Genomic DNA, 24,294 nt, shown 5'->3' with positions numbered 1-24,294 from the left:
ATTGTATTTTTACTGACATGACATGGAAGCAAGGGCATTTATCTTAGTGTTTAAACTAGAGAAAAGACCCAGGAGAGGGAAAAACACCCTACATTTCTGGCAAAATAGCTAGCAGTTTACTTATTTTCTGCTAATTTTCTGAGTTACTTTTTCTGTGTTTTGATATGAGGTGGGACAGGAACCTGTTTGAGGCTTGGTTGTTGTCGTTTCATAGCAAATTACCAAAAACTTGGTGTCTAAGTGCCAGACAGTTTTATGGTTCTGGTGACTTGATATACAAATGCTGATGTCCCCAGATCGAGTCCTTTTGAAGAAACAATCAACAGTGTCTTCTTTGTTATTTCTAGCTTCTAGGGACCTTGTTGCCTACTTCTTCAGACTTCAAGTTTGAGCTGGTGTTAAGGATCCTTTCCTTTTCAATCTATTGTAAGATACTTCATGATGATGCATCACCTCTCTAAATCTGCAGAATAAACTTCCTCCCTAAAAGCTGAACTTTTATTATGCTCTCAATGTTCCTTTTGCTATGTGAAGTGAGTGGTTTGTGTGGCATAGGAACCCAGATGTGAGATTTTTAGGAGTGAGTACCATTAGTAATCAGTCAACTGTGGGGAGGTCATATTGAAGTTCCCTTCTTAATTGATTTGTGTCTATTCCTTCTAGCTTCTAGAATGACTCAGCTCTGTGCATAGTCATAAACCAGTTTTGAAGTTTATGAACATTTATAGATATTTTCTGTTGGTCCATGCACAGTCGTCAGCACTATAATTGTGCTACTTGATTATCACAAGCTTTCTATGTGACAAAGAGAATTGCTTATTCAATCTCACATCTCATATCCTGCTATTGAAAAACAGACATTCTTCAGTATTCAGAGCTCCTCTAATTCTCACATAGGTAGTTTTCAAGGTGGATTAAACAAAGACAAACAATAACCTGCATTATAACTGCATGGTGTTTAGAATTGACTTTAGTCAACTATTTGTTTTCCTGAGAGAAACAAAATTACAAACCATTTTTTAAATGTATATGTCTCCTGTATGTTCTTCAAAATACCTAAGATTCAACACAATTTAAAATGTTGAATTACAATTTATTTCACATTCATAGTTATAATATTCTTACAAAAAAGATGATCCAAAGACAAGAAAACAGAGCCCTCCAGGCAATCTTCAATGTATTTCTTTAAATTATTGTTGCTCAGTAGTCACATGAGACCCTAGTGGAAAATGCCAACTTCCTTACACATTTGTTTTTCAGTTTTCATTATGTTTTAATTTTATACTGTATAGTGTTCAGTCATTAGTGTATTTTATTATGATAATGAGAGAATGTAGTTTTATTTTAGCACTTAAATAAAGGTCTCCATCACTCCAAATGTAAAATTCAGCACTGGTTCTGTTTCAGCTTTTGTTTTTCCTTGTCTTGCAAAATGCTATGCTGTAAAAACATAAGAAGTGTTTATAGTTTACATTGGTGTCTTCCTTGTAAAAAGTTGAACGTCACATGATTTTTGCATTATGGACTATAAGGTGGCATTTTGAAACACACGTGCACTAAAAGTTATAAAATTAGAGAATAGTCATACTTATTTCCCCATGTTTTTAGCATTTCTTATATGGACATCATTTTGAGTTCTTTCCTATAGCAATGTAATGCATTGCTACTAACTATATTCACCCTACTGAGATCAAAATATTAGAACATATTTTCTTCCTTCCAACTATAAAATTGTACATCTTGGCTAATTCTTCTCCCTATCTCATTTTGTACCTTCTGGTAAACACTGTTCTATTTTCAATTTTTATGGAGCCAACGTTTATAGATTCCACACATAAGTAATATTTGCATTGTGGTTTTTTGCAATGTCTATTTTATTTCAATTAGCATAATATTCTCCAGTTTCACCAATTTGTCTTCATTAACAAGATCTTATGATTGTTATGTACTGTATGAAATGCATTCCATTGAATGTCCCTACAGTAGTTATCTTATTGTTAGGTGAAATGTAGGCTGTCCTATTTCTTGGGAATTGTCAGTGGTGCTGAGTGAAGCCAAAGCTGAAGATACTCCTTGGCCACTTCTGAAAAATATGGATATGAAGTCAAAATAAGCTGAATGTTGAGAACTCATTACACAAGTGTTGCCACACAGATCATATGCAAAACTAGAGCTTCAGATATGTACATTAAAGTGTTATAGGGAAGTGAGAACAAAAGAGTACACAGAAGATGTTCCTATAAAGTAGGTGTTAAGAGGCAGAGGGAAGATAGCCACAAACTTGAAACCAGATGATATTTCTAGTAAGTTCCATACTGGGATCCTGTTTTACAAAAATGAAGAAAAAAAAAAGAATGTTATGTGTATCCTGCAATTGAGCTCTTGGTTTCAAACTTGGTGTCAAACTCCCTTGCTGTCTGAGCTGCCTTGCTGCTGTGCATGTATTTTTTGAAGGCTAGAGCTAACATGACATGTAAGAAAGCATGCTCATCAGTTAAGCATTATACATCAGCGAGCTAGTATATTTAATGTGGGAAAAGGCACTCCTTATAAACAAAATCACAGGGAAAGTAGAAAAATTGTAAGCCTATGATGTCCAGAAATAGGAAACTGGAAAGAAAAAGAAAATAATTTCACAATCATCCTTGGTTACTTAGTGACTTAGAGGTCAACCTCGGGCTATGTGAGACTATCTTAAAAACTACCCTCACTTCCAAAATGTATAGTGAGTATTCAAATGACAGTAGAAGAAAGTATTAAAAAAGAAACTCCAAGGGACCAGAGAGATAGTTTTAGGGACTCCTGCAGAGGAGGCAGGTTCAGTTCTCAACACAAAGATTGCAGCCCATGACTGACTGTAAGTATAGTTCCAGAGAGATACATTGCTCTCTACTGGGCTCCAAGTGCTCATCCATGAATATGGTACACATACATTGATGGAAGCTTAGGCACACATATACTTTAAAGTAAATTCAGAATGAAATTCAAAAAAAGTAAAACAGAAAGAAGCCTTCTAAGCATGGAAATAATTCATATGCCCATCTGAGGACACTGTCCTTCTTTCATATGTGTACATTTTTCTGGCATAAAATAAGGAAAGAGGTCAAGGTGCTTCTGAAATCTCAATAACTAAAGTGATTCCTTTAATTTTACATGAATACCTCAAAAGCTTAGGATGCATTTAAGTCTTTATATGAGTTCTCTTCTGATAATCAGCATCAACAAGAGACAAAGGAGATAAAGGCATATTTCCCCCCAAGTATTGTGTCTGATCATTAAGGTACTTACTCTTGTTATACATACATTTCTGTTTCTCTAGCTCATTAGTCACTGAGTGCATATGCATCCCTCCTCTATGCCTTAGTTTATAAAATTTACTATCAGTGTTTGTAACTTCTATTGGCTCCGAATTTCACTATTATACCTTGTTAGGAATAAAAGCTCTCATTAATGTAAAACATTAATAGTAAGGGTAGTGACATAAGATTATTGCACGTTAATATGGTGAAAGTAGGCAAGGATGTAGAAGGATACTCAATGAATCCTAATTGAATTGATAGATAATAGTTTTGGTATTTGAACTGATAGTCCCCACATTTTTAAAAGATCTTTTTTATCACTTTCATCTGATAAGAACATACAAATTAACTATTCTGGCAATAAATATATAAAAATGATCTTTATCATTGATGGTTAAAAGTATAAATTATAATAAAGTTGTTAAAATGTTTTCATATAAGCACAAACATTACCATACTAAGATCATACTAACACAATGAATTTAAATTCAGTAAGCTGCGGGCCTACTTTACTTGTATTTCTATGCTTTGATCAGGTCTCTTCTGCAGAGTTGGGCACATGCTGGCTGCTGCTGGCTGCGGTGGTTTCCCTTAGGGCAAGTGAACAAATCATTATTACTTATTATTATTATTATTATTATTATTATTATTATTATTATTATTATTATTACCACCGCAGTGGAAAACACCATCTTTTTCTATTTTGAACACAGCAGATTATTTCACAAGTATGGGTGAAACATTTAAATCTGATAAGTGAAAAGCTCGCATTCATATGATAGGTTGGGCTTCTGATGAAAAGAAGTGCAATCAGTCATTTCCTGTTTTTCGATTTATTTTTATTTATTTTATGTATGTGGGTGGTCTATCTGCATATATACCTTTGTGCCAGAAAAGGGCATCAAAACCGATTACAGATGGTTGTAAGGTATTTATAATGGACCACATGGTTGCTGGCAATTGAACTTAGGACCTCGGGAAGAGCAATTAGTGCTCTTCACTGCTGAGCCATTACTCACACCCGAAACACTGGACAGAGGTTGGGGACCCGTATGGAAGAGTTAGGTGAAGAATGGAAGGCCCTTAAAGAGATGGTAACTCTGCAAGAAGACCAACAGTATCAATTAACCTGAACTTCTGGGAGCTCCTAGAGTCGGAGCCATCAACCAAAGAGCATACACGGTCTGGTCTGAAGGCCCTGGCACATTTGTAACAGGGTTACCAAGTCTGGTCTCAGTGGAAGAGGATGCATCAAACCCTGTAGTGACTTGATGCACCCGGATGGGGAATATGTCGGTACCCTCTCAGAGGAAAAGAGGATGGAGGGAAGAACTCTGTGACAGATGATCAGAAATGGGGCAGAATTTGGGATGTAAATGAATGGATGAATAAATAAAAAGATAGCTAGGTAGATTGATAAATCTGAAATCAGAATATGTATATTTTTAAAAAAATTATCTGTAATCTTTTTTTTAATATAGTCCAGATGTTATCTTCCTCCTGGTCTGCCATTTCACAGTTCCTTATCCCATTCCTTCACCCCCATCTCCAAGAGGATGTCCCCACCCCAACCTCAACAAGCCTCCCCAGTCCCTAAGGTCTCAAGGCCCTCAAGGGTTAGGTGCATCTTCTCTCAGTGAGACCAGACCAGGCAGTCCTCTGCTGTATATATTTCAGGGGCCTCATATCAGCTAATATATATATAAATATATATATGCTGCCTGGTTGGTGGCTCAGTGTCTGAGAGGACTTAGGGATCCATATTAGTTGAGACTGTTGGTCCTCCTATGGAGTCACCTTCTTACTCAGTTTCTTCCAGCCTTCCCCTAATTCAACCAAAGGGGTCCCCAGCTGCTTTCCATTGGTTGAGTGTTTGACTCGTTCAGCTTCTTGTATGGCCTCTCAGAAAATATTTGCCTCAAAATACTAAAAAAGAAATCTTAAGATTGTGTTCAGTGCTTATATAACGGGAGTTGAAAATCATGATTGAAAAACAAACTGATGAACCACAGTAAACATTTCAATGACATTTCCTAAAGAAATAAAACTGCCCACCAAACTATACCAATATAAAGGTATTGTTTTCTATCTTCGTAATTGTATGTGCGAGTGTGTGCACTCATGTGCATGTGTGCACATCCAAATCACTGGATACTTTTGCAGGTCAAAAGAGGCTCTTCTGCCTCAGAGCCTGACTCCTTTTTGAATCTCAAATACTATTATTAAAAAAAAAAAAACTAGTCCTTCCTCTCTTCATCTCACATCTATCTCCTCCTGAAGCTACTTCCAACTTTCTCTAGTTGCAGTTTGTTAGGTTTCAAATTTTGATAATTTCATCTGAAATTTAGACTACATATTCTACCATTTATGTATATTCATTCTTTGTGTATTTCATTCTTTGATGTCATATATATATATATATATATATATGAAATGTATAATATGTTTGATTTGTACTTTTAAATTTAAAATTCTGACACTTAATGAGAAAATGGACATGGTGGGGTTCCTTTTGATTTTTCATAAAATAAAATGTTTAAATTAGGTTCCATCAGTGTTTGGATCCATTCAAGCACCTCTCTGATCTTCCTTATATTCTATATTTCCTTTCACTGTGCACAGTTCATTTTCATGCGAACAGCCAGATATGCCTTAGAAAATCTGGGTTATAGCCCAACATTCTGCTCCAACTTCTCCAGTGGCCTCAATTATCTCAGGTAAAATACACAGGCTTCATGTCTCCTCCACAATCCGTATAATTCCATGTTGTTTCTTCCTATTTTATCTCGTTCTTCATCATTCTGATCTCATTATTCCTTTAGTTGATTTATTACCTTTTTCTTAGACTACGATCTTTAACCCATTGTCTTTTATTCAAAAGACAAATTGTAAAATTCAATCTTTAAAAGTTTCTAGTCTCATCTGGTCACACTCCTGTGATATCCTCCTTACCATCATAACCTGGATACTTGAGGCTCTCAGACACTGAACCACCAGCCAAAGAGCATACACAGGCTGGACCTTGGCAACTCCACATATATGCACCATATATGCTGCTTGGTGTTCATGTGGGTCCTGAAAAACTGGAGCAAGGGCCATCCTGAAAGCTGTTGCCTGTCCATGGGATATGTTTTTCTACCTGGGCTTCCTTGTCTGGTCTCAGTGGAAGAGGATGCTTCTTGCCCCGCAAAGACTTGATGTGCCCGGGGCGGGGGATACTCAGGGCCCCTCCACCCACTCAAAGGAGAAGCAGAAGAGGGATGTGGAAAGACTCATGGGAGGGGTGAACTTTAGAGACAGTGAGGGGGATGTAAAGTGAATACATAAAAAAATAAATATAAGCATATGTAGTTATAAAAAAGCTTTTTTAAAGAAAACAAACAGATTCTCCAACCCAGATACCCATCTCTTTATTTTTATGCTTTTCTTAATAAGTTATACCTCAACCAGGAAAGGCAATATCGTTTGAAATGTAAATAAAGTAAATATCCAATAAAAAAAATTTATACCTCCTAAATACAATTATCTCATTTCTCTGTTTTGTTCTACATATGCACAAAATAATAATTGACCCTGCATAATGGCAGGCATTTCTGGGTTTTAGTTGTTTTTATAGTCTTTGTTGTCATTTGACCTCAATGAATAAAATAAATGAAGGTATGAAATCTGTCATTGTTTCATCTCTCAAGTTGGTGGGAATCTTGAGTCATCTGTGAAGAAGAAACTTCAATTGGAGAACTGATGACATGAGATTGGCCTGTGAGCTTGTCTGTGGGAGCATTTTCTTAATTGCTATTTGATTCAGTGGGGTCCAACCTACTGTGGTGAGAGTCCTCCCTAGGCAGATGGACATAGACATTTTAGTAAGTGAATATGATAAAGATAAACCTGGACACAAGCCGGTCTGCAGTGTTCTTCAGTGGACTCTGCTTCCGTGCTTGTTTCCTGGACTTGATTTCTTCCCTGGCTTCTCTCAATAGTGGACAGCAACCTGTATGCCAAGTAAACCCTTTCCTACACTAGTTGTTTGTGGTTGCTGTTTTATTGCAACTGTAGGAAACAAATTAGGGAAGAGACAGAAATGCTTTTGAAGTGTGTTTGCATTTTTATTGATTTTACTCTCTTAGAAAGACAGGCTTCTTTGAACATAGGCACTTTCAATTTTTTCTAACTCTATGACCTACCTTGATTTTAAGACAACATCCCTACAACTAGGTCTGGCATTTTACACCTTTAATTAAAGCGATTGGAAGGCAGGGCAGGCAGATCTCTGAGTTTGAGGCCAGCTTTGTGTATTAAGTATCAGGACAGTGAGGGGAATAAAAAAAAAAAACTAAACAAAACCTCTGCTTTGAAAAGAAACAAATAAGCAAGAAATGAAGAAATAAAAAAAGAAAGAGAAAAAGAGGAAAAGAAAACAAGGACAGGATCAAATCGTCACTTTCCAAGTTTATATACATGAGATCCTGTAAAGCATGTGAATTAGTTATACATTCTTATACTTAGGACATCTAGCAGAATATTTGCATATGTTCCCATTACTCTTTAGATATATTGTCCTGGATTCTTCTGTAGACAGTTTCAAGAGTCTCTGAACAGAAAGCTACAGGACATGTCTCTGATTAATCTTTATTCGGTGCTTCCTGTGGCTTTAAAGTCCTCTCCACAGGAAGCAGGATGACCCAGCACATCCTCTGACCAATTCAGAGATGCTCTATTCCAGGGACAGAAACAGTTTTTCATGTTCCTCCACCCTTCTTCATACTCATAACAAAAAGTTATTGTGTTGAGTTAGTCATAGGCTATGTACAAGTATTTAAAGACTTTTGCTAGGTCCTATGCTTTTATCTTCAACCTTAGAACAATTGTTTGCAGTTTGCGAAGAAGAAAGGAAGAGAAATACTTTCTCATCTGAACCCAATAGAGCAGTTACAGACCTGCAAACAATCCATTATGGATTATATGGAATAAACAGGGTTAATAATTTTCACCCACTGTAATATTGTTGAGCCTTTCTTAGAAATTTTCAGTTATTCATATTTAAATTATTTTATCGTAAATCACATTTTTCCTTTATATTTAAGCATACTGTTTAAGAATTGATCCTATTTTTTTTTCCTAAATGAACTCTGAATGGTCTGTGAATGCCTGAAGTCAAAATTAAGTCTTACCTCCACAGCATGTGAACATATTTACAAATACCATATTTGAGTGAAAAAGTACAAATCTAACTTGAATATCATTTAATGTATATCCACTACAGTTCTGAATAAATACTTAAATCTTATAGTTCATTTTCTCTCTCTATCTCTCTCTGTCTCTCTCTCTGTCTCTCTCTGTCTCTCTCTCTGTCTCTCTCTCTCTCTCTCTCTCTCTCTCTCTCTCTGTGTGTGTATGTGTGTGTGTGTGTGTGTGTGTGTGTGTTTGTGTGTGTGTGTGTGCATGTGTGTGTGTGTAGAGGTGGTTCTATCTTTCTTTCTTTCTGTCTGCCTGCCTGTATGTTTGAGAGGAGTAAGACACCACTTAGGATCAAACACATGGTGTTTTAGACATTAGGTTCTGGTGTTGGCTACTTTTATACCAACTTGACACAAGTTAAATTCATCTGAGACAAGGGAACTTCAATTGAGAAAATGCCTCCAAAATATTGAAGTTTAGGCAAGCCTGTAGCACATTTTCTTAGTGATTGATGGAGAAGGGCCCAGCCTATTAAGAGTGGGCTTATCCCTCATTTAATGGTCCAGAGTTCTATAAGAAAGGAGGCTGAGCAAGCCCTGAATAACAAGCCAGTTAGCAAGCCTCATTCACGGTCTCTGCATCCGTTCCTGCCTTTCGGTTCCTTCTATGTTTGAGTTTCTTTCCTGGCTTCCCTCTATGATAGACTACAATGCAGAAGTATAATACAAATAAACCATTTTCTTTCCAAGTTGCTCTTTGGTCATGGTAATTCATTGCTGGAATACAAACCCTAGGACAGTTCCTCTTCTACTCCTAGTCTATAGGCTGTTCACTCTCAAATATCTGCACACTTGCTTACATCTTTCTCCCTTTACTCATCAATAAAAAATTTTATATGAGTACACAAGTGTGCCATTAGACCCTTTCAGGAAGAGAATGGATTTTATATTTATAATCCTGTAGCATAAGAATTATGGCCAAAATGATGTGTTCAAGTAAAATTTACAACAGCAACAACAAACAAACAAACAAACAAAAACAAAAAACAAAAAACAAAACGATATGAGGGTAGTAAGACAGGTACTCTTTGGTAAACATGACAGAATATAATTTTAGTTCTTAAATTCTATTAACAGTGTGAGAATGGAAAAAAATTTTAACATTTGTTCATGAATGTTATAGGTTTATAACTGTTTGTAATAAATTTACTAAAAGTTATACTGCTGGGGAGCCAGGAAAATAAAAAATTATGATAAGTAAAAAGCCAGGATAGCTCACTAAATCTAAGTAACACAGACTATAAGGGGAGTCAGTAGCTTGCATATTGCTAAGGAACAAAAGGAGATTGAGATGAATATATGCTATCTGTGTCACTTTATCACTCACATTCAGGAGCCATCAACTAATTCATGCATGGTAAAGCAGGGAATTTTTTCAGGTGGAACTATAAGAAAGGAGTACAGATATCAAGAAAAATCACTCTTCACCAAATTTACTAAATGTTTAGCAGAGATTGGCAACATCCAATACTAAAAACATGAAAAGAAAAATAACATTTGTATTTGTTTATAAACTACTCCTAAACTCATGTCAAAATAAGCTGGAAGGAAGTTTTGCTGTCTAGTAACAGAGGCTGCCTGATTGGCAATCACATTTAAAAGCAGAATAGTAGTTCTATAATACAAATATCTCATTCATAGTTTCATGTTGTGTCACATCAGGATAGATGCTTTAAAAAAATGAAGTTTAAATACAATATTAACAGACCGCCAACCTTTTCTCTGTTCAGAGCAGTGATGGAGCTGAAATTTCCACTCAGTATCTTCTGCCTTGATGGAATAGAGCCTACCAAGCTCACGAGCTGAAACATTTATACGTCATATTTGTTGTGACAAATCCTGTAGTCATAAACACAAACAAAATTCCTAATTCTTTTCTGAAAAGACTGTGGGAATCTCCAGTGGAGTCAAGTCTGCCAAAGCTGTGTGCTTGAGCCAAACACCTAAACTTTAGGGAAACATTTGCGCTAGAGTTGCTGCTGCACTGAAAATGTCCTGGTGAAGCTCTTATCTTATGCAGTGTACGCGTTCTTATTCCGCTGTAAGTTTTCCTGTTCTCGTTCAGACCATTCACATTTGATATCAAAACATTTTCTTTTTCAGATCAGCATTTGTGTGACCCTGGCGAATTTCTTTGCCACGACCATGTGACTTGTGTCTCCCAGAGTTGGCTGTGCGATGGAGACCCTGACTGCCCTGACCAGTCAGATGAGTCTTTAGATACCTGTGAGTAGAAAAGCTCTTTGCCTTTGGATTTGCCTCCATGTGAAACCAAATGTCAATTGCTTTCACGGATCACTGCACTTCTAGTTGATTCTATTTTTATTTCTTTTTAAACATTACCAGAGAAATGGGAAGCCTTTTGTTTCTGACTTCTTTAAAGTGGGTATGTGAAGGGGAGAGTGAAGTGCAGTTGTAGAGTATGAAGTAACTTATAAAAGGGAAAGGATGCAAGGTTAATGCTTACATTGCAATTTGGGCTGATATTAGGAAATTTATTTGAACTGAATGAGAAATACAGCATAGCAACACAGGGTCTTTCCTCCAATTTGACTTGCACAGGTTTTGAGAAAAAGCCTCATGTAGAAGGATCATTAAGCAAATCAACCCGTAGCTTACATATCATTTATATTAACCCTTAGAAGTTCACAACTGCAGAACATAATTTCTTTAGAGCCTTCCTAGTGAGGGTCTTAACCTTCATAAGATAAGATGTAGGTTCCTTTGGTGTCTGTGAGTTCTAATCCCAGTTGGAGTAGAGTTACATTAAGTCCCCTGAGGAACACTTGTCATACCACAGTAACTAAAGTGTGAATAATTGTGTGAGCATGGCTGAATGACCATACTTTCATAAATGCTCACCTGAATTTTAGTATGGGAACCAGGCACTGATTTTGATATTACTCTTTCTACAGTAGCAGCATCAGCCTGTGGTCCTCTGTGACCAGATCTGCCAGCTTACCAATAGTGTCCCCAAGATAATCACACAGTTCAGAAAAGTCAAAGAAAATAACCCATCACTTATGTTGATAGATATTATGGTGATAAACTTTATTGGTTTCCTTTTATGTTTTTATCTATGTGTTTCCTCATTTTGCAGATAGAACTGATGCATTAGTTATTAAAATCTTGGCATTAAAATGAAATCAGTGCTCATTAATATTCTTTATGATTGCAAGTCCTATTAAAGTTTTTCAGCATGGGTGAACTTGAATGTGTGTATTCAAGTTGCTCATCTTACTTTAAACCCATCTTCCACAAAAAGAGGTTGCAGTTACTTAATAAATTTATAGTTTCCACAAATTTTACATGTAATTACTATATTCTCTTTTGAGATGTTTATAGAATATAGAGTAGGTTCTGGGTGTGATAGAGTCAAAACATAAGAATGTTATAATTAGTAAAAAAAGTATTCATAGTCCTCAAAAATATATTACATGTCACTAGCAAAGAAGAAATTACTCACTCATGCTACAAAACATATAGCTTTAGAAATATTGTGCAAATAAGAACACACTAGCCATTAAGGAATGCACATTTAACCATTCATTAAAAGACCCTGAATAGACAAACCTATACTGCAGTGATTCAGAAATGAGGGATGTTAATATATATGAGGTCTTTGGAGGCATGGTAAAAATGGTTTAAAGACTTTGATGATGACTCTATAGCTTTCAGTGTATTTACAATATTGAAACTGTATAATTTAAATGAGTTTATGCACTATATGAATTATCTCTTTATTAAATTGTATATAAAGGAAGAAAATATCAATATTGTGCACATATGTAGATGTTCAGATCATGTGGAAAAACAGTAAGGATTAAGGTTTTGTCTCCATTAGTAACAGGGCCATGTTTCAAAATATAACTGGCTTTACAATTTAGACCTTATTTACTCAGATTCCACATAGAATTCTTATGCTCTTCTCTACAAGGAAGGAATTCCATAGTGGTTCAGAACAAAAGCCTGTGTTGTGTTTACTAGTAGACTCATATTCTGTCTTAATTCTCTCACAAATTCTGTGACTAGGATATGGTGTAGAAGTTGGGGTAAGCAATAGGATTTCGTACGCAGAAAGTTCATGGTGTCCTGACACAATGTATATGACACACACAAAGGTTCAGGAAAAAAAAAATAAAAGCAGGAATGAGACAGGTCAGGAAGATAATCAGACAAGAGAGGTTTTGTGTTTAGGAACAGGCATTAAACCCTTGTAATTGGAAGACTGTCCTAAAGAACTGAAGAAATAATTGGTATTCTATCTACTCATATAATACAGGAACATGAGATTTACACTGACCTCACATATTTTAGTAACTATATCAATAAGTGGTCTCAGTAAAATACTGACAAGTTTGGGGAAGAAAAATAAAAGAAACTCATGAAAAATCATACACTTGCTATTTAGATTTTTTAACCTAGATCTTTTCAAGTAGCACAGAGCTTCGCAGTGTGTGTTGTGAAAATCCTGTGACTTATCCCTGCTGTCCATAAAATATTGTTACGGTGTTATAATTACATGACTGTGAACATTTGATTTGACAGATAAACACTCCGAATGGAAATTCTTAAAGGTTGATATTTAGGAATTCTAATTTTCTTATGTGTGTTAATGGAGATATGCTATCATTTTTGATTAGGTAACCAAACACATTGTTCCCAAAATATTAAATGAAAATATATTGTGCAATATATGTATTTCCCCAAATCTACCTAGCCTTAGCAAAAAGAAGAATGAGTGATTCAATCTAGAATTTATCATGAAAGGTGGATGCTCTAAAGTGAAAAATAAAAATCAGATATTCTTGGGATGAAGGAGAAGCTGCCCTACAACCTCTGGTGACTGGAATGCTTTAGGAAAAACGAGTATACGGAGGGAACAACGTTAAATGAAATCAAGAAGTAAAGGGCTCTGGGTTTAAGTGTGCCCACACTCTCCTCCTCTCCTTGGTTTCTTTGGGACTATTTTTCTCATATTCCTCTAGCAGCACTTACATTCCACTGTTAACTACTGACACAGAAAGTTTACATGAGTTTAGCTTGTCAACTGGAGAACTTCACAGTGGAAATATTTATCTAATATTTGGTAATTTTAAACATTTTTTTAACATTTATGTTGGATATGTGAAAGAATGCTTCCACATGGAGGTAAAATTCTTTCTGCATGTTATTTGAAATCTGTCACCAAGTGTCTAAACAATTATTGGAACCAATTTTAGCACCTGTGGTCATGAAAATGGAAATTCAGAAAAATAGTCATTCATATTCCCCGCTTTGTATTCACGTTGGTTGCAGTACGCATCTAGGATGAAAGTAAATATGACAAAGGTGATATACAAACGTGATCCCATCTGTGGAAAGGAAGGCTTTAAAAAAGGTACTTTCTTCAGAGGTGTTCATGGCTTAAGTCCTTCCAGAATGGTTCTACTCGATGCTTAACGATGCTTCCTCCTAACAATCAACTCCAGCTTGTATGTAATACTTTCTAGGGATCTACACTTGTTTTTTTTTTTTTTAATTTTATTAGATATTTTCTTTATTTACATTTCAAATGCTATCCCAAAAGTTCCCTATAAACCCCACACCACCCTCGCCCTGCTACCCTATTCATCCACTCCCACTTCTTGGCCCTGGTGTTTCCCTGTACTGGGGCATATAAAGTTTGCAAGACCAAGGGGGCCTCTCTTCCCAATGATGGCCGAGTAGGCTATCCTGGACAGATCTGCACTTATTATGCTTAAAATATCTTCTTCATTCAGCCGGGAGGTATTAACTCTGCTATTTGCCCTTCCTTCCTACTGCCTTATTAACCCTTAGAAACTCATTTTAAAAGTTCTTTGATCGTGGAGCATACATTTTATAACGTAATTTTAGTGAGCAACAGAGTGGAGCAGAAAAATGGCCTTTCCAAATGTAGATCGTGAAGCCTAGATAGATGTGACAATATGTGCATTGAGTTCGTTTTGGTCCTGGGTAGGGTAAGCAAGGTGTTTATGTTACAGACTGCAGTAGTTGTTGGTTTACCTTTCAGAGTCTCACTAGGTATCCATTGTGTGTTGTCCTTTTTAATGTTTGTGTGTTTGTTTGGATTTTAAAACTCTCTGCCAGCTTTTAATATATATTAAAAAATCAAAAGTAAAAAATACACAAAGAAGGATAAAGTCGGTCACAGGTCAGATTGGGCTAGCAAGTTTGAATGTGCCCTATCAGAGTTGCAGTATGATGGCTGGAGCATATCAGGTATGCAGTTGTTCATGCAGCTCTGGGTATGCCTAGGTATGGAGTGGTATGGGAGTGACTGACACCCATGCATCCAATGACTATTACATAGACCTGTGTATGACCTTGTGACTCAAGCCTGAAATAACATGGCATGGTTTCTGCATGCCTTCTATATGTACAGAGCTGTTGGGGAGGTCTGCATCTGAGCACATACAGATTCCTTTATATAGCAACTTCTTTTTCTCTAGTAAAATAAAAATATACAATGATGGACAACCATGGACAACTTAAAATTAATGTAATCGCTCCAGGATGAACTGGGTTCCATGATCTTTGTGTTCTGCCATGCTTGGCTTGTGGCTGTCCGTCTTATATTTGCAGGCTGGCTGCTCCATCTTCTCTAGCAGACAGTTCCATTTCAGACACAAAGGAGAAAAAAAGGGGAAGCAAACAAGCAAATGCCTGCTCACTCATTCTGTCGAAACGAAGAAGGGTTTCTATTGGAATTAAACACAATAGGTTTCTGCTTGGAACTTCAGTGCCTGAACTGAACCTGTGAGGCATAAGCAACAAATATTCTCAGCAAAGGCTATTTTCAAGATGAAATGTGAAATAAAGATAATTGTCTAAGATCCTTTTACCCTTGCTATGACAAAATCTTCAGACAAAATTCCTTATCTCCTTCCTTGTTGTCAAGGATATCAGGCACGAAATAATGCTACCCACTCTTCATAGATCTTTCCCTCTCAAGCAACCTAATCAAGATAATATCCCCCCCCAAAACACACACACTGTTGGTAAAATTAATTTGTGGTCAATCTTGATGCTCTTGAAAGGGACACAGGTTCAATTATTAGCAGATGCATAATAGTAGCACACAATCTTCACAAATGTTAAATGTGATTCCAAAATATCTGACACTGTCCTCTGGTCTTTGTGACCATGACATGCTCAGGGTACATATGCACACGTACAAGCAAAATACTCATATACATAAAAATATTTAAAAGATAATCCCCACAATCATGTCCAGAGTCTCAACTCCCAGTTCCTTCTAGATTCTGTCAAGTTGACAACAGTAAATATCATAAAGGAGAAAGGAAAAAGGAAAGGAACGATGTTGGGTAGCAAAGGGTGGTATACGTCCTAATGACCTTTGCTGTGCCTTCTTGTCCACCCTCTGTATGTGAGAGGGTGTGTACTGTGTTTGAATTTCAGTCGAAACCAAAGCTCAATAAACCTAGTTATTGATAAATATCTTTGCTATTCTACACCCACTTTCCACTTTATACATTCTAGAAATAATCCTAGCTGCTTCACAATTAGCGAGGTGTCTTCTGAACCCTCCATCTCATCTGTGTTCCAGGTTCTAAGAATACTGTGGAGCACTTTCCCTTGTAAGATTTCGGTAGAACCATACTTCCCCATCTGAAAGACTTTCGTATTTACTGAAAACCTATTTGGAAAATCAGCTTCATATATAAGGATTTGTCCAGAAAGAGGCCTGTTATATAAAGTCAACTGAGTTGAGTTGAAAGTTATAACTAGACTGATGATGCTGATATAATAGGAAAACTTTGATGGAGAGATATTTCTAGAGCAGGTAACTTTTTGTAGTTATTGCTCAAACACTCATTATGCTGACTATTTGCCTGGAGTCAAACATGATGCATGTCGGTGCATAAAGTATATCAGTGTAAAATATAACTAACTTATGCTACAGTTGTGCGGTGCTGACCTTGTCATCTTGTTTAGTGAAAGTAAAAACACTGAGCTTCTGGTCTGTCTTATAGCCCCTCCCCCACCCCCCTGCCATAGGCTGATTATTAGGGAAGGCAGAGCTTGTGTTTCTTAGAAAAATGCCTGTTTTCCCCAAAAATACTGAGGTGAAGAAAGATTCAGTTCCTAAGAAGACCCCTCAGGCCACCTAACTTCAAAGTGAATTATCACTTGAAGATCATGGAAGGTCATCTCAACACAGCTCTTTCTAGCAGTTTCAGGAGTGATCTTATCTAATTGAACAACGTAATAAAAATAACAAGTCTCCTGGGTCTGAGGAACAGAAACATTTCAAAAAAAAAATGGAAATGTCTCTAAGTCATTGAGTTAGATGTGACTCTGCATGAAGTGACCGTCTTTTCAATTGTGTTTCTGTTGTGAGATCTAAATATTTTTAAGATAGTGGGACATTAATCAAGCACTTATATTCATACATGGACTTTTCCCCTGTGGTAATCCTTTTGATAATTTCCTTACAACTTTCTTTCTCTGATACATGTCAGAGAAATAAATTGAAATCCATGTGCGAAGCTATTAGCAAACAGATACTGCCCTTTAAAATATATGGTAGAATAAGGCACAGAAAGTAGGCTACAGGAACGTGAGTGGGGATAGAACTGTGGTCCTTGTTTCTATGTTATCCTGATTTAGAGGTCACTTTGGAATGAGCTCATCTATGGGAGCCTCAGAGCTAAGCTTTTCGTTAGGTAGAGAAGCAGAAATGATCTTACAGATTAAAGGGAAAGCAGATGAGACCCAAGAGGACAGTTTATGTCTCTTTCAATTCTTTCTGTTTTGTTCATTTTATTCGGAGGCTCCTCTACTTAGCCGTAGAAAGGCCAAAAGCATTGACCCCTCTTTAATAATAAAAAACACCCACTAAAGAGCTGATATGGAGGGGTGATGGGAAGGTGAGAAAGCATTGTGAATTAAAGGGGCCTGTCTAATGTTGGTTCGTTTGCCTAGCGCCGTGGGGACCAGGAAAGGCTGTGATTTCTCCTCAGTCTGCACCACTATGAGATAGCAGTGTCCCTGAAAGTGTTTCTGCGACTCTAAGAAAGGTTGATTGGAGGCAGAGGTGACAGAACTGGGTGTCCTCCATCTCATACGGCACATTCAGTGTAGGAATGACCCAAAAGCACACCTTTCACTCGCTGTTGCTGCTCTTGGGCCCTCTGATCCACAATGGCTGATCTCAGAATACAAAGGGGTAGCTGTCTTTAGCTCGAACTGAAACTACAAGAATGGCAGTTCATCTCTGTGGGAAGAAAAGGGTAGAATAAAACACATGCTTTCCAGAGATGCGGCTGCTAAAATCTCTTCGGCTTAAAGGATGATGTACTGTAAACACAGGCCTTGGCGGGCTCTGCAGGGACAAAACTGAAGCAGAGCAAGGAGACTTCCTGGAAACTTAGTGAATCCACTACTTACCCACAACTAATCCTGCACTGGGGGGTTGGGAATGAAGGCTTCTTACCTTTCCTGGGTGAGTACATTTATTCCCAGAAGATCTTCTATTCTTTATAGTCAGATCATAAAATTTACATTTGACTTTCGTTCAGAAGTGCTTCTCAAATGACACGTTTTGCTAAACGATGCTCTAAAGGATGTTGTGTGCTAAGAGGTTATTTTTAATGATGATGCCGTTCTTTCCTTCCAATCACTACCTCTTCCATCATCACACTTAAGAGTGGGACACAAACTCTGCGCCTAGACAGTAGGGCAAGGGCTTCCATCACCCTGCTAATGGTCATATTGAGCCCTTTCATCACAAAGCAATTGATTTTTTTTTTCTTAAAAACATTCTAACGTTAGCTTTCCTGATTGGGAAATGGCCGAAACTATTTCCAAAAGAAAAAAAAAATGCCATGTGAAAATGAGTTTGCTCTGGGAAGCACCGAATCAATTAACGTAGGTTATGACATTTCATTCTGTTCACAGTTCACAGTTTCTCTCCTTCACCTGGGAAGACCTTTTGTAATCAGGATCCCACTATCCTGTCCTCAATCTTGAGGGGTCAGATATGTAAGTGAGGAGAATCTCTCATTAGACACAAATCTTCCTCGGTTCTCAGGAGCCAAAAGGAAATGAGACAAACATTTCCCAACACTTCTGATAGCTACCACAAGAGTAATGACTAATATTAAATATTTCTTTCGTAACTTTGTTGCAGCCAAAGCCTGAAAAAAGTAATGATGTCAAGATTATTAACAGAAAAATATATAATAAAATGATGCACAGACATGATGTCATTCAAGGGTCTCACTGCCCTGGGTATACGACCAAAGCAGGAATCCAGACTATTTCTCTCGGCTTTACATTGTAACACACTGTAAATGAAAGTGGATTCCTGTAAAATCCATGTTTGACTCTAAACTGCACTAACTTTGAAAATATTTGTCCTAGATTTAAAGAGCCAATTAGATTAGAACAAGGTCACTTGAATGTGAAAGAGAAGGGAAGTCATACAGTTCAACCTTCGAGCTTGTGCAAACAATGTACACTGCTGACACTCTGCAGTCATCTGCCATCATCTATATCGATTAAAATTAAATACTGAGTGGGACATTTGCTTAATCAAAAGAGTAGCACACAATTTCATAGTAAAAACAAACATTGCTTTTTCTACATGGGCAGCTGGAAATTATGTTACATTTTTTTCTCCTAAATGTGTTCATAATAGAAAATTAAGTATTTGAATTAATTGACATGCTGTACATTTTCATTTAATTGAGAAATTAAAAAACACCAAATATATTTCTTATAATAAAGAAATATAATTAATCAAACTAGAAACTATTCATCAAGTAACTATTTGCTGAGGGTCAATATGACTAAAGGTGCTTATGATGCATGGGCTACAAATGACAACATCTTTATTACAATTCTGACAATGTAGGTAATTTGTGCTTACACCATCACATAGGACTAGTTAGCATCCATGGCAACAACCTTGAAAATGCCAATTGATCTCAGTGAAGTTGAGAAAAACGAGAGCTAACATATGTAAAGTATGTCAGTAGAGTGAATTGAGACCCCAAATCTCGGCAGAGCAGGAAGCTGTTCAGTTCTTTTACACTTTGCAAAATCCAATATTCTCATGATTTAAAGGAGTCTATGAGATTGTTACTCAGAGGATGAAACCGATTGACCCTGACAGATGCCACAGACCTCAGCTTACATTTGCTCAAATATGAATTTCTAATCTGAACAAGAAGTTTGTTCCTGGAGGATTCTGGGAAGAATTATTGTTATATAAAGTTATCCCAAATATCTTCCATATAATATAACATGCAATATAGTAATATTTTAATTTTATATGAAAAAAAAGATGCTTAGGATAAATTTGATAGTGATGAAAATGGAAACTTTTTTTTTTATCCAGGCGTACAGTTGAACATCATATAAGGTACAGGTGTTCAGTAATATGTCCTCAATATATTATATACATCCAGCTTTCATGACTCTTCTCAAAACTGTCTTGGAAGAGACTTTTTTTTCTAGTTGGTATGAAAGTGTGACAGGATTTACAGTGGCCTTGCTGTGACACAAGGCATCATCCCTTTTCATAGAGGATTAAAGCAAAGGGGAGAGAAGGCAGTCTCTGGAGATGTTGATTAACTGGTTGAATACTTGGTATGGAACTCAATGTTTCACATGAGGCAGAGCTAGAACTGAGATGTCTAGACAGAAAAAAAAAAAAGATCTAGATTCAGTGGGGTGGGGTAGGTAAAACTTCTATCCAGCCCTGTATTACACTGAAATCTACTCACCAAGTTTTCTACACTCACAGCTTCAGAGGCATACTCTGTTTGGGTATTGCATATTTCATTACTCATTCATACACAGCAAACACTAGTAAATTAGTGCATGGAAAATGCTTTCTGTAGATATACAAAATAAGACCATATGGACCTTTTAGAAAATTAAGTTGAAGGTCATCTAGTAACAGTCTGAAGGAAGATTTCAACTACTTATTCTAATCATAAGATTTGCCTATAAATATGTAAATAATACTATAGCAGAATAGTATAATACCTAATATTCATGAAAGTATCTATAACAAATTAATGTCTGTATATGAAGTTTAATCTAGAAAATTAATCTCTCTAGACATACACAATTTATATACCTTATTAGAAATATGACTTCTGATCATTTTGAAGAACTTTTCAATGGAGTTTTGTATTGCTGTGTAAGAAAGCACATAGCTCTGATTACAATGACATGTGTTTATGTGCCCACAGTCCTGTAACTCAAGAGTTCAGCAGGAACCAATAGGGTTTCTTTGTACTATTACACATGACCGATGATGGGTGTCAGACTGGGGACTCTGATGAAAGGTCCTTGCTGCCTGTCATCTGATGTAAATCTCAAAGGCTATCATATTCATTGGCTTGTGATACTACTTGATGCTCAAAGCGAGCAGTGCTGTGCTAAAGTTTACATATATATATACATATGTATATATATATATATATATATATATATATATATATATATATATATATGGTTAATATCTTATCAAGTTGATTGCTTTTCCTCTACCTTCAGCTAGGACAATCATAACAAAATACAAAATATTCCAGGCTAGAAGTTTGTTTGGTTTATTTTTTCTTTTTCTTTTTTTTTTATTGGATAATTTCTCTTTTTTCACATTTCAAATGTTATCCTCTTTCCCGGTTCTCTCCACAAAAAAGCCTATCCCTTCCTGTCTCTCCCTGCTTCAATAAGGGTGTTTCCCCACCTACCCACTCACCTACTCTCTCCTCTATGCCCTGGCAGTCACCTACACTGGGGCATTGAGCCTTCAGAAGACCAAGGGCTTCTTCTCCCATTGATACCTGACAAGGCTATACTCTGCTACATATGTGAATGGAGCCATGGGTCCCTCAATGAATATTCCTTGGTTGGTGCCTTAGTCCATGGAAGCTCGGGGGGGGGGGGGCGTCTAGTTGGTTGATGTTGTTGTTCTTCCTATGGGGTTGCAAACCTCCTCAGCTCCTTCAGTCCCTTCTCTGACTCCTCCATTGGGGATGCAGTGCTCAGTCAAATGGTTGGCTGAGAGAATCCACCTCTTTTTTGTCAGGCTCTGGCAAAGTCCCTCAGAAGACAGCTGTATCAGGCTTCTGTCAGCATGTACTTCTTGGCATCGAAAATAGTGTCCACATTTGGTGACTATATATGGGATGTTTCCCCAGGTGGGGCAGTCTCTGAATGTCCTTTTGTTCAGTCTCTGCTCCATACTTTGTCTCCATATTTCCTCCCATGAGTATTTCATGCCCCCTTCTAAGAAGGACCAAAGCATCCACACTTCTCAGAATACCCAGGATAGAAGTTTTTAAGCAACAGGAATGTATCTTCACAGATGCAAGTAACTGACAGGTCTTACATATTTCTGAAACATTTATCTGGCTTGTAGCTGACCATCCTGTCCAGTGTCTACACAAGACCATGCTCTTCAGTGTATTTGTGTTCTCCCTTCTTTATATTGGGACACCAATTATGTAGAACTGGGGCTTCCTCGTGCACCTGCTTTTCCCTTAATATCAGTCTTTGAATGCCTGATTTCAAAGTTAGTCACATTCAGGGAAACTTGGGTCTTAGGATGAAGTCTTCTGGTGGGTGTGCAAGATACAATTTTGTGATCTGTAGATTTAGAGTGTGAGAATGTAAGGCAAGGCAAGAGTGAGACTCTTCTAATTGTACTTTTCTCTCTTAAACTTTATCACTGACATTCCAGTTTCATGCCAAAATCCAATATAAATCTTCATTAGTTGTTCTGTCTATCTAAGCATGAAACAACATTACTGTTGTGAGAGTTTTAAGCTACAAGCAATCTAATCTTTTCAACCTTGACAGAATCTCTCAGGTTAGGGTTCTGATTTCTGTGTGTGCAGCCTTACCTTGTTCTGTATTTACTGAGGAACCTGAAGGTTTCTCTACATGACATTCCAAATGGTATTCCAAGACAAATATGCAAGATATGACACATAATCATTGAAAATTTCCAGTACATTGGCAAAAACTCTCTGAAAAAAATACATATATATGTGCAATCTTTGTATATGATTATGATTAATAGATCGACACTCATCCAACTCCATCCCAGTGTGTGTGTGTGTGTGTGTGTGTGTTTTCAAGAAGAAAAGTATATCTATTTGAGCAGGAATCTTTGTAGATTTTAAGAGCAGTGAAATTACATTCTATGTAATATAATTAATTTATAGAAATACTTTTTGAACAGCTTTGTTCTCCAAAAATTGAAGCTGGGTAGCGCCATTTTAGAATTAGGTATACAGTGATATATGTATATGTATATGTATATGTATATGTATATGTATATGTATATGTATATGTATATGTATATGTATATGTATTTATGTATATATATATACATATATATGTGTGTGTGTATGTATATGTATATATATATATATATATTTCACCAGGGAACAATTGAAAATTGAGTATATCATTATAAATGCAAAAGTGGGCCCTGAAGTATATCTGAATGCTTAACATACACAAAATACCAAGGTTAGTCATTAGTTAAGGCAGTATATTTTGGTGAGATTTAGAGTAATTACATGAATCTGCTTATAACTGAGGCTTAGTGAGTTAGACACAGCCCAATGATGCTTAGCAGTTCATAAACTTAACATGTTACTTCTAACCTGGTTTCTTTTGTTAGCATGTGTATAGAAAATTTAGTGGTTTACATTGTGTGTGTGTGTGTGTGCGTGTGTGTGTTTGTCTGTGTGTGGTTTTAAAAGATTCAATTTGACTAGAAATATGACATTACTTAGTTGTCACTTAAATATTTCTGATAATTCAGAAGTATCTACTATTTTATTTGTATTAACATATTTTATTTATGAAATTTATACAGTTGAATTTGCCGCTAGTTAAAAATGAAGCAGATTGATAAATGAAACACGTACTAATGCTAAGGTCAAGAAATGAGAGCAACCGGACAGACCATAGGTTAAACTCTCAAATGCTCAAGAGTGACTACTGTTTAAAAATCAACCCTTAAATAAGTTGGTCCTGTGCAGTCCATGTTTGCCCATACTATGATGAAGAGTAGCCTGCCAGTTTCTTGTAATTTTTTCTTCCAGATACATTATATTGCTTATACTTCCTATTCTTGAGTAATGGGTTGGTTGACTCCACACTTGCAGATGCTATGGACAAAGGAGGATCAATCTCCACAAGATACAGATGATGGATAATCAAACACAACATCTGTAAAGTAACATTGCTCAGATAGGTATTGGATAACAGCTACCCTCCCACTGTACTTCGATCCTTTTGACTTGTGTCTTCCTTTTGTTCTTTCCATTCCTCTTACATTCTAACACCTATGTACTGAGGGCTGGGCACAGTTTCTCACAAAAGCTACTGGGAAGCCCCTGCAATAATGATTGTTAATCAAATGCTCAGTTTAGAATTAACAACAACAGCAGCCACAACAAATCAAAAGACACGGAATCAGTTGGCAAGCACTTTTCTGATTACTAAATGTATGTGTGGGTATATTCTGTGAATGCATGAAAGATTACTTCAAACAGGAAAAAAAAACAATATGAAGTAATTGGCTGTTAACTTAGTTTCCAGGAAGATATTATAATACAAGAAATCTGTATTTATTCAAAAATTTCAAAAGTACAATGTTCTCTTCTGCTACTTTCAAGCTATTTAAACTCAGAGGCAATTTACAAATCTCCTGAGTATCAATTATTTGTTCTTTT

At 36.6% G+C, this 24,294-nt stretch overlaps 1 protein-coding gene across 10 annotated transcripts in view; it reads left to right on the top strand.

Moving 5' to 3' along the window:
- Positions 1–24,294, top strand: part of Lrp1b (low density lipoprotein-related protein 1B) — a 2,058,309-nt gene that overhangs the window by 319,243 nt on the left and 1,714,772 nt on the right. For all 10 annotated transcript variants that reach the window (XR_374143.4, XR_374144.4, XM_006498463.4 and 7 more), the window contains exon 2: positions 10,640–10,762. Coding sequence is in view for 8 of the 10 variants with exons in the window: in XM_006498463.4 (XP_006498526.1) it covers positions 10,640–10,762 (123 nt within the window). In the remaining 2 variants the exon portion in view is untranslated. The remainder of the gene's footprint in view (positions 1–10,639; positions 10,763–24,294) is intronic.

Source organism: Mus musculus, chromosome 2 (genome assembly GCF_000001635.26).
Source record: "Mus musculus strain C57BL/6J chromosome 2, GRCm38.p6 C57BL/6J".
In the NCBI taxonomy this organism is placed as follows: domain Eukaryota; kingdom Metazoa; phylum Chordata; class Mammalia; order Rodentia; family Muridae; genus Mus; species Mus musculus.
This window is presented reverse-complemented; position numbering and strand designations above follow the sequence as displayed.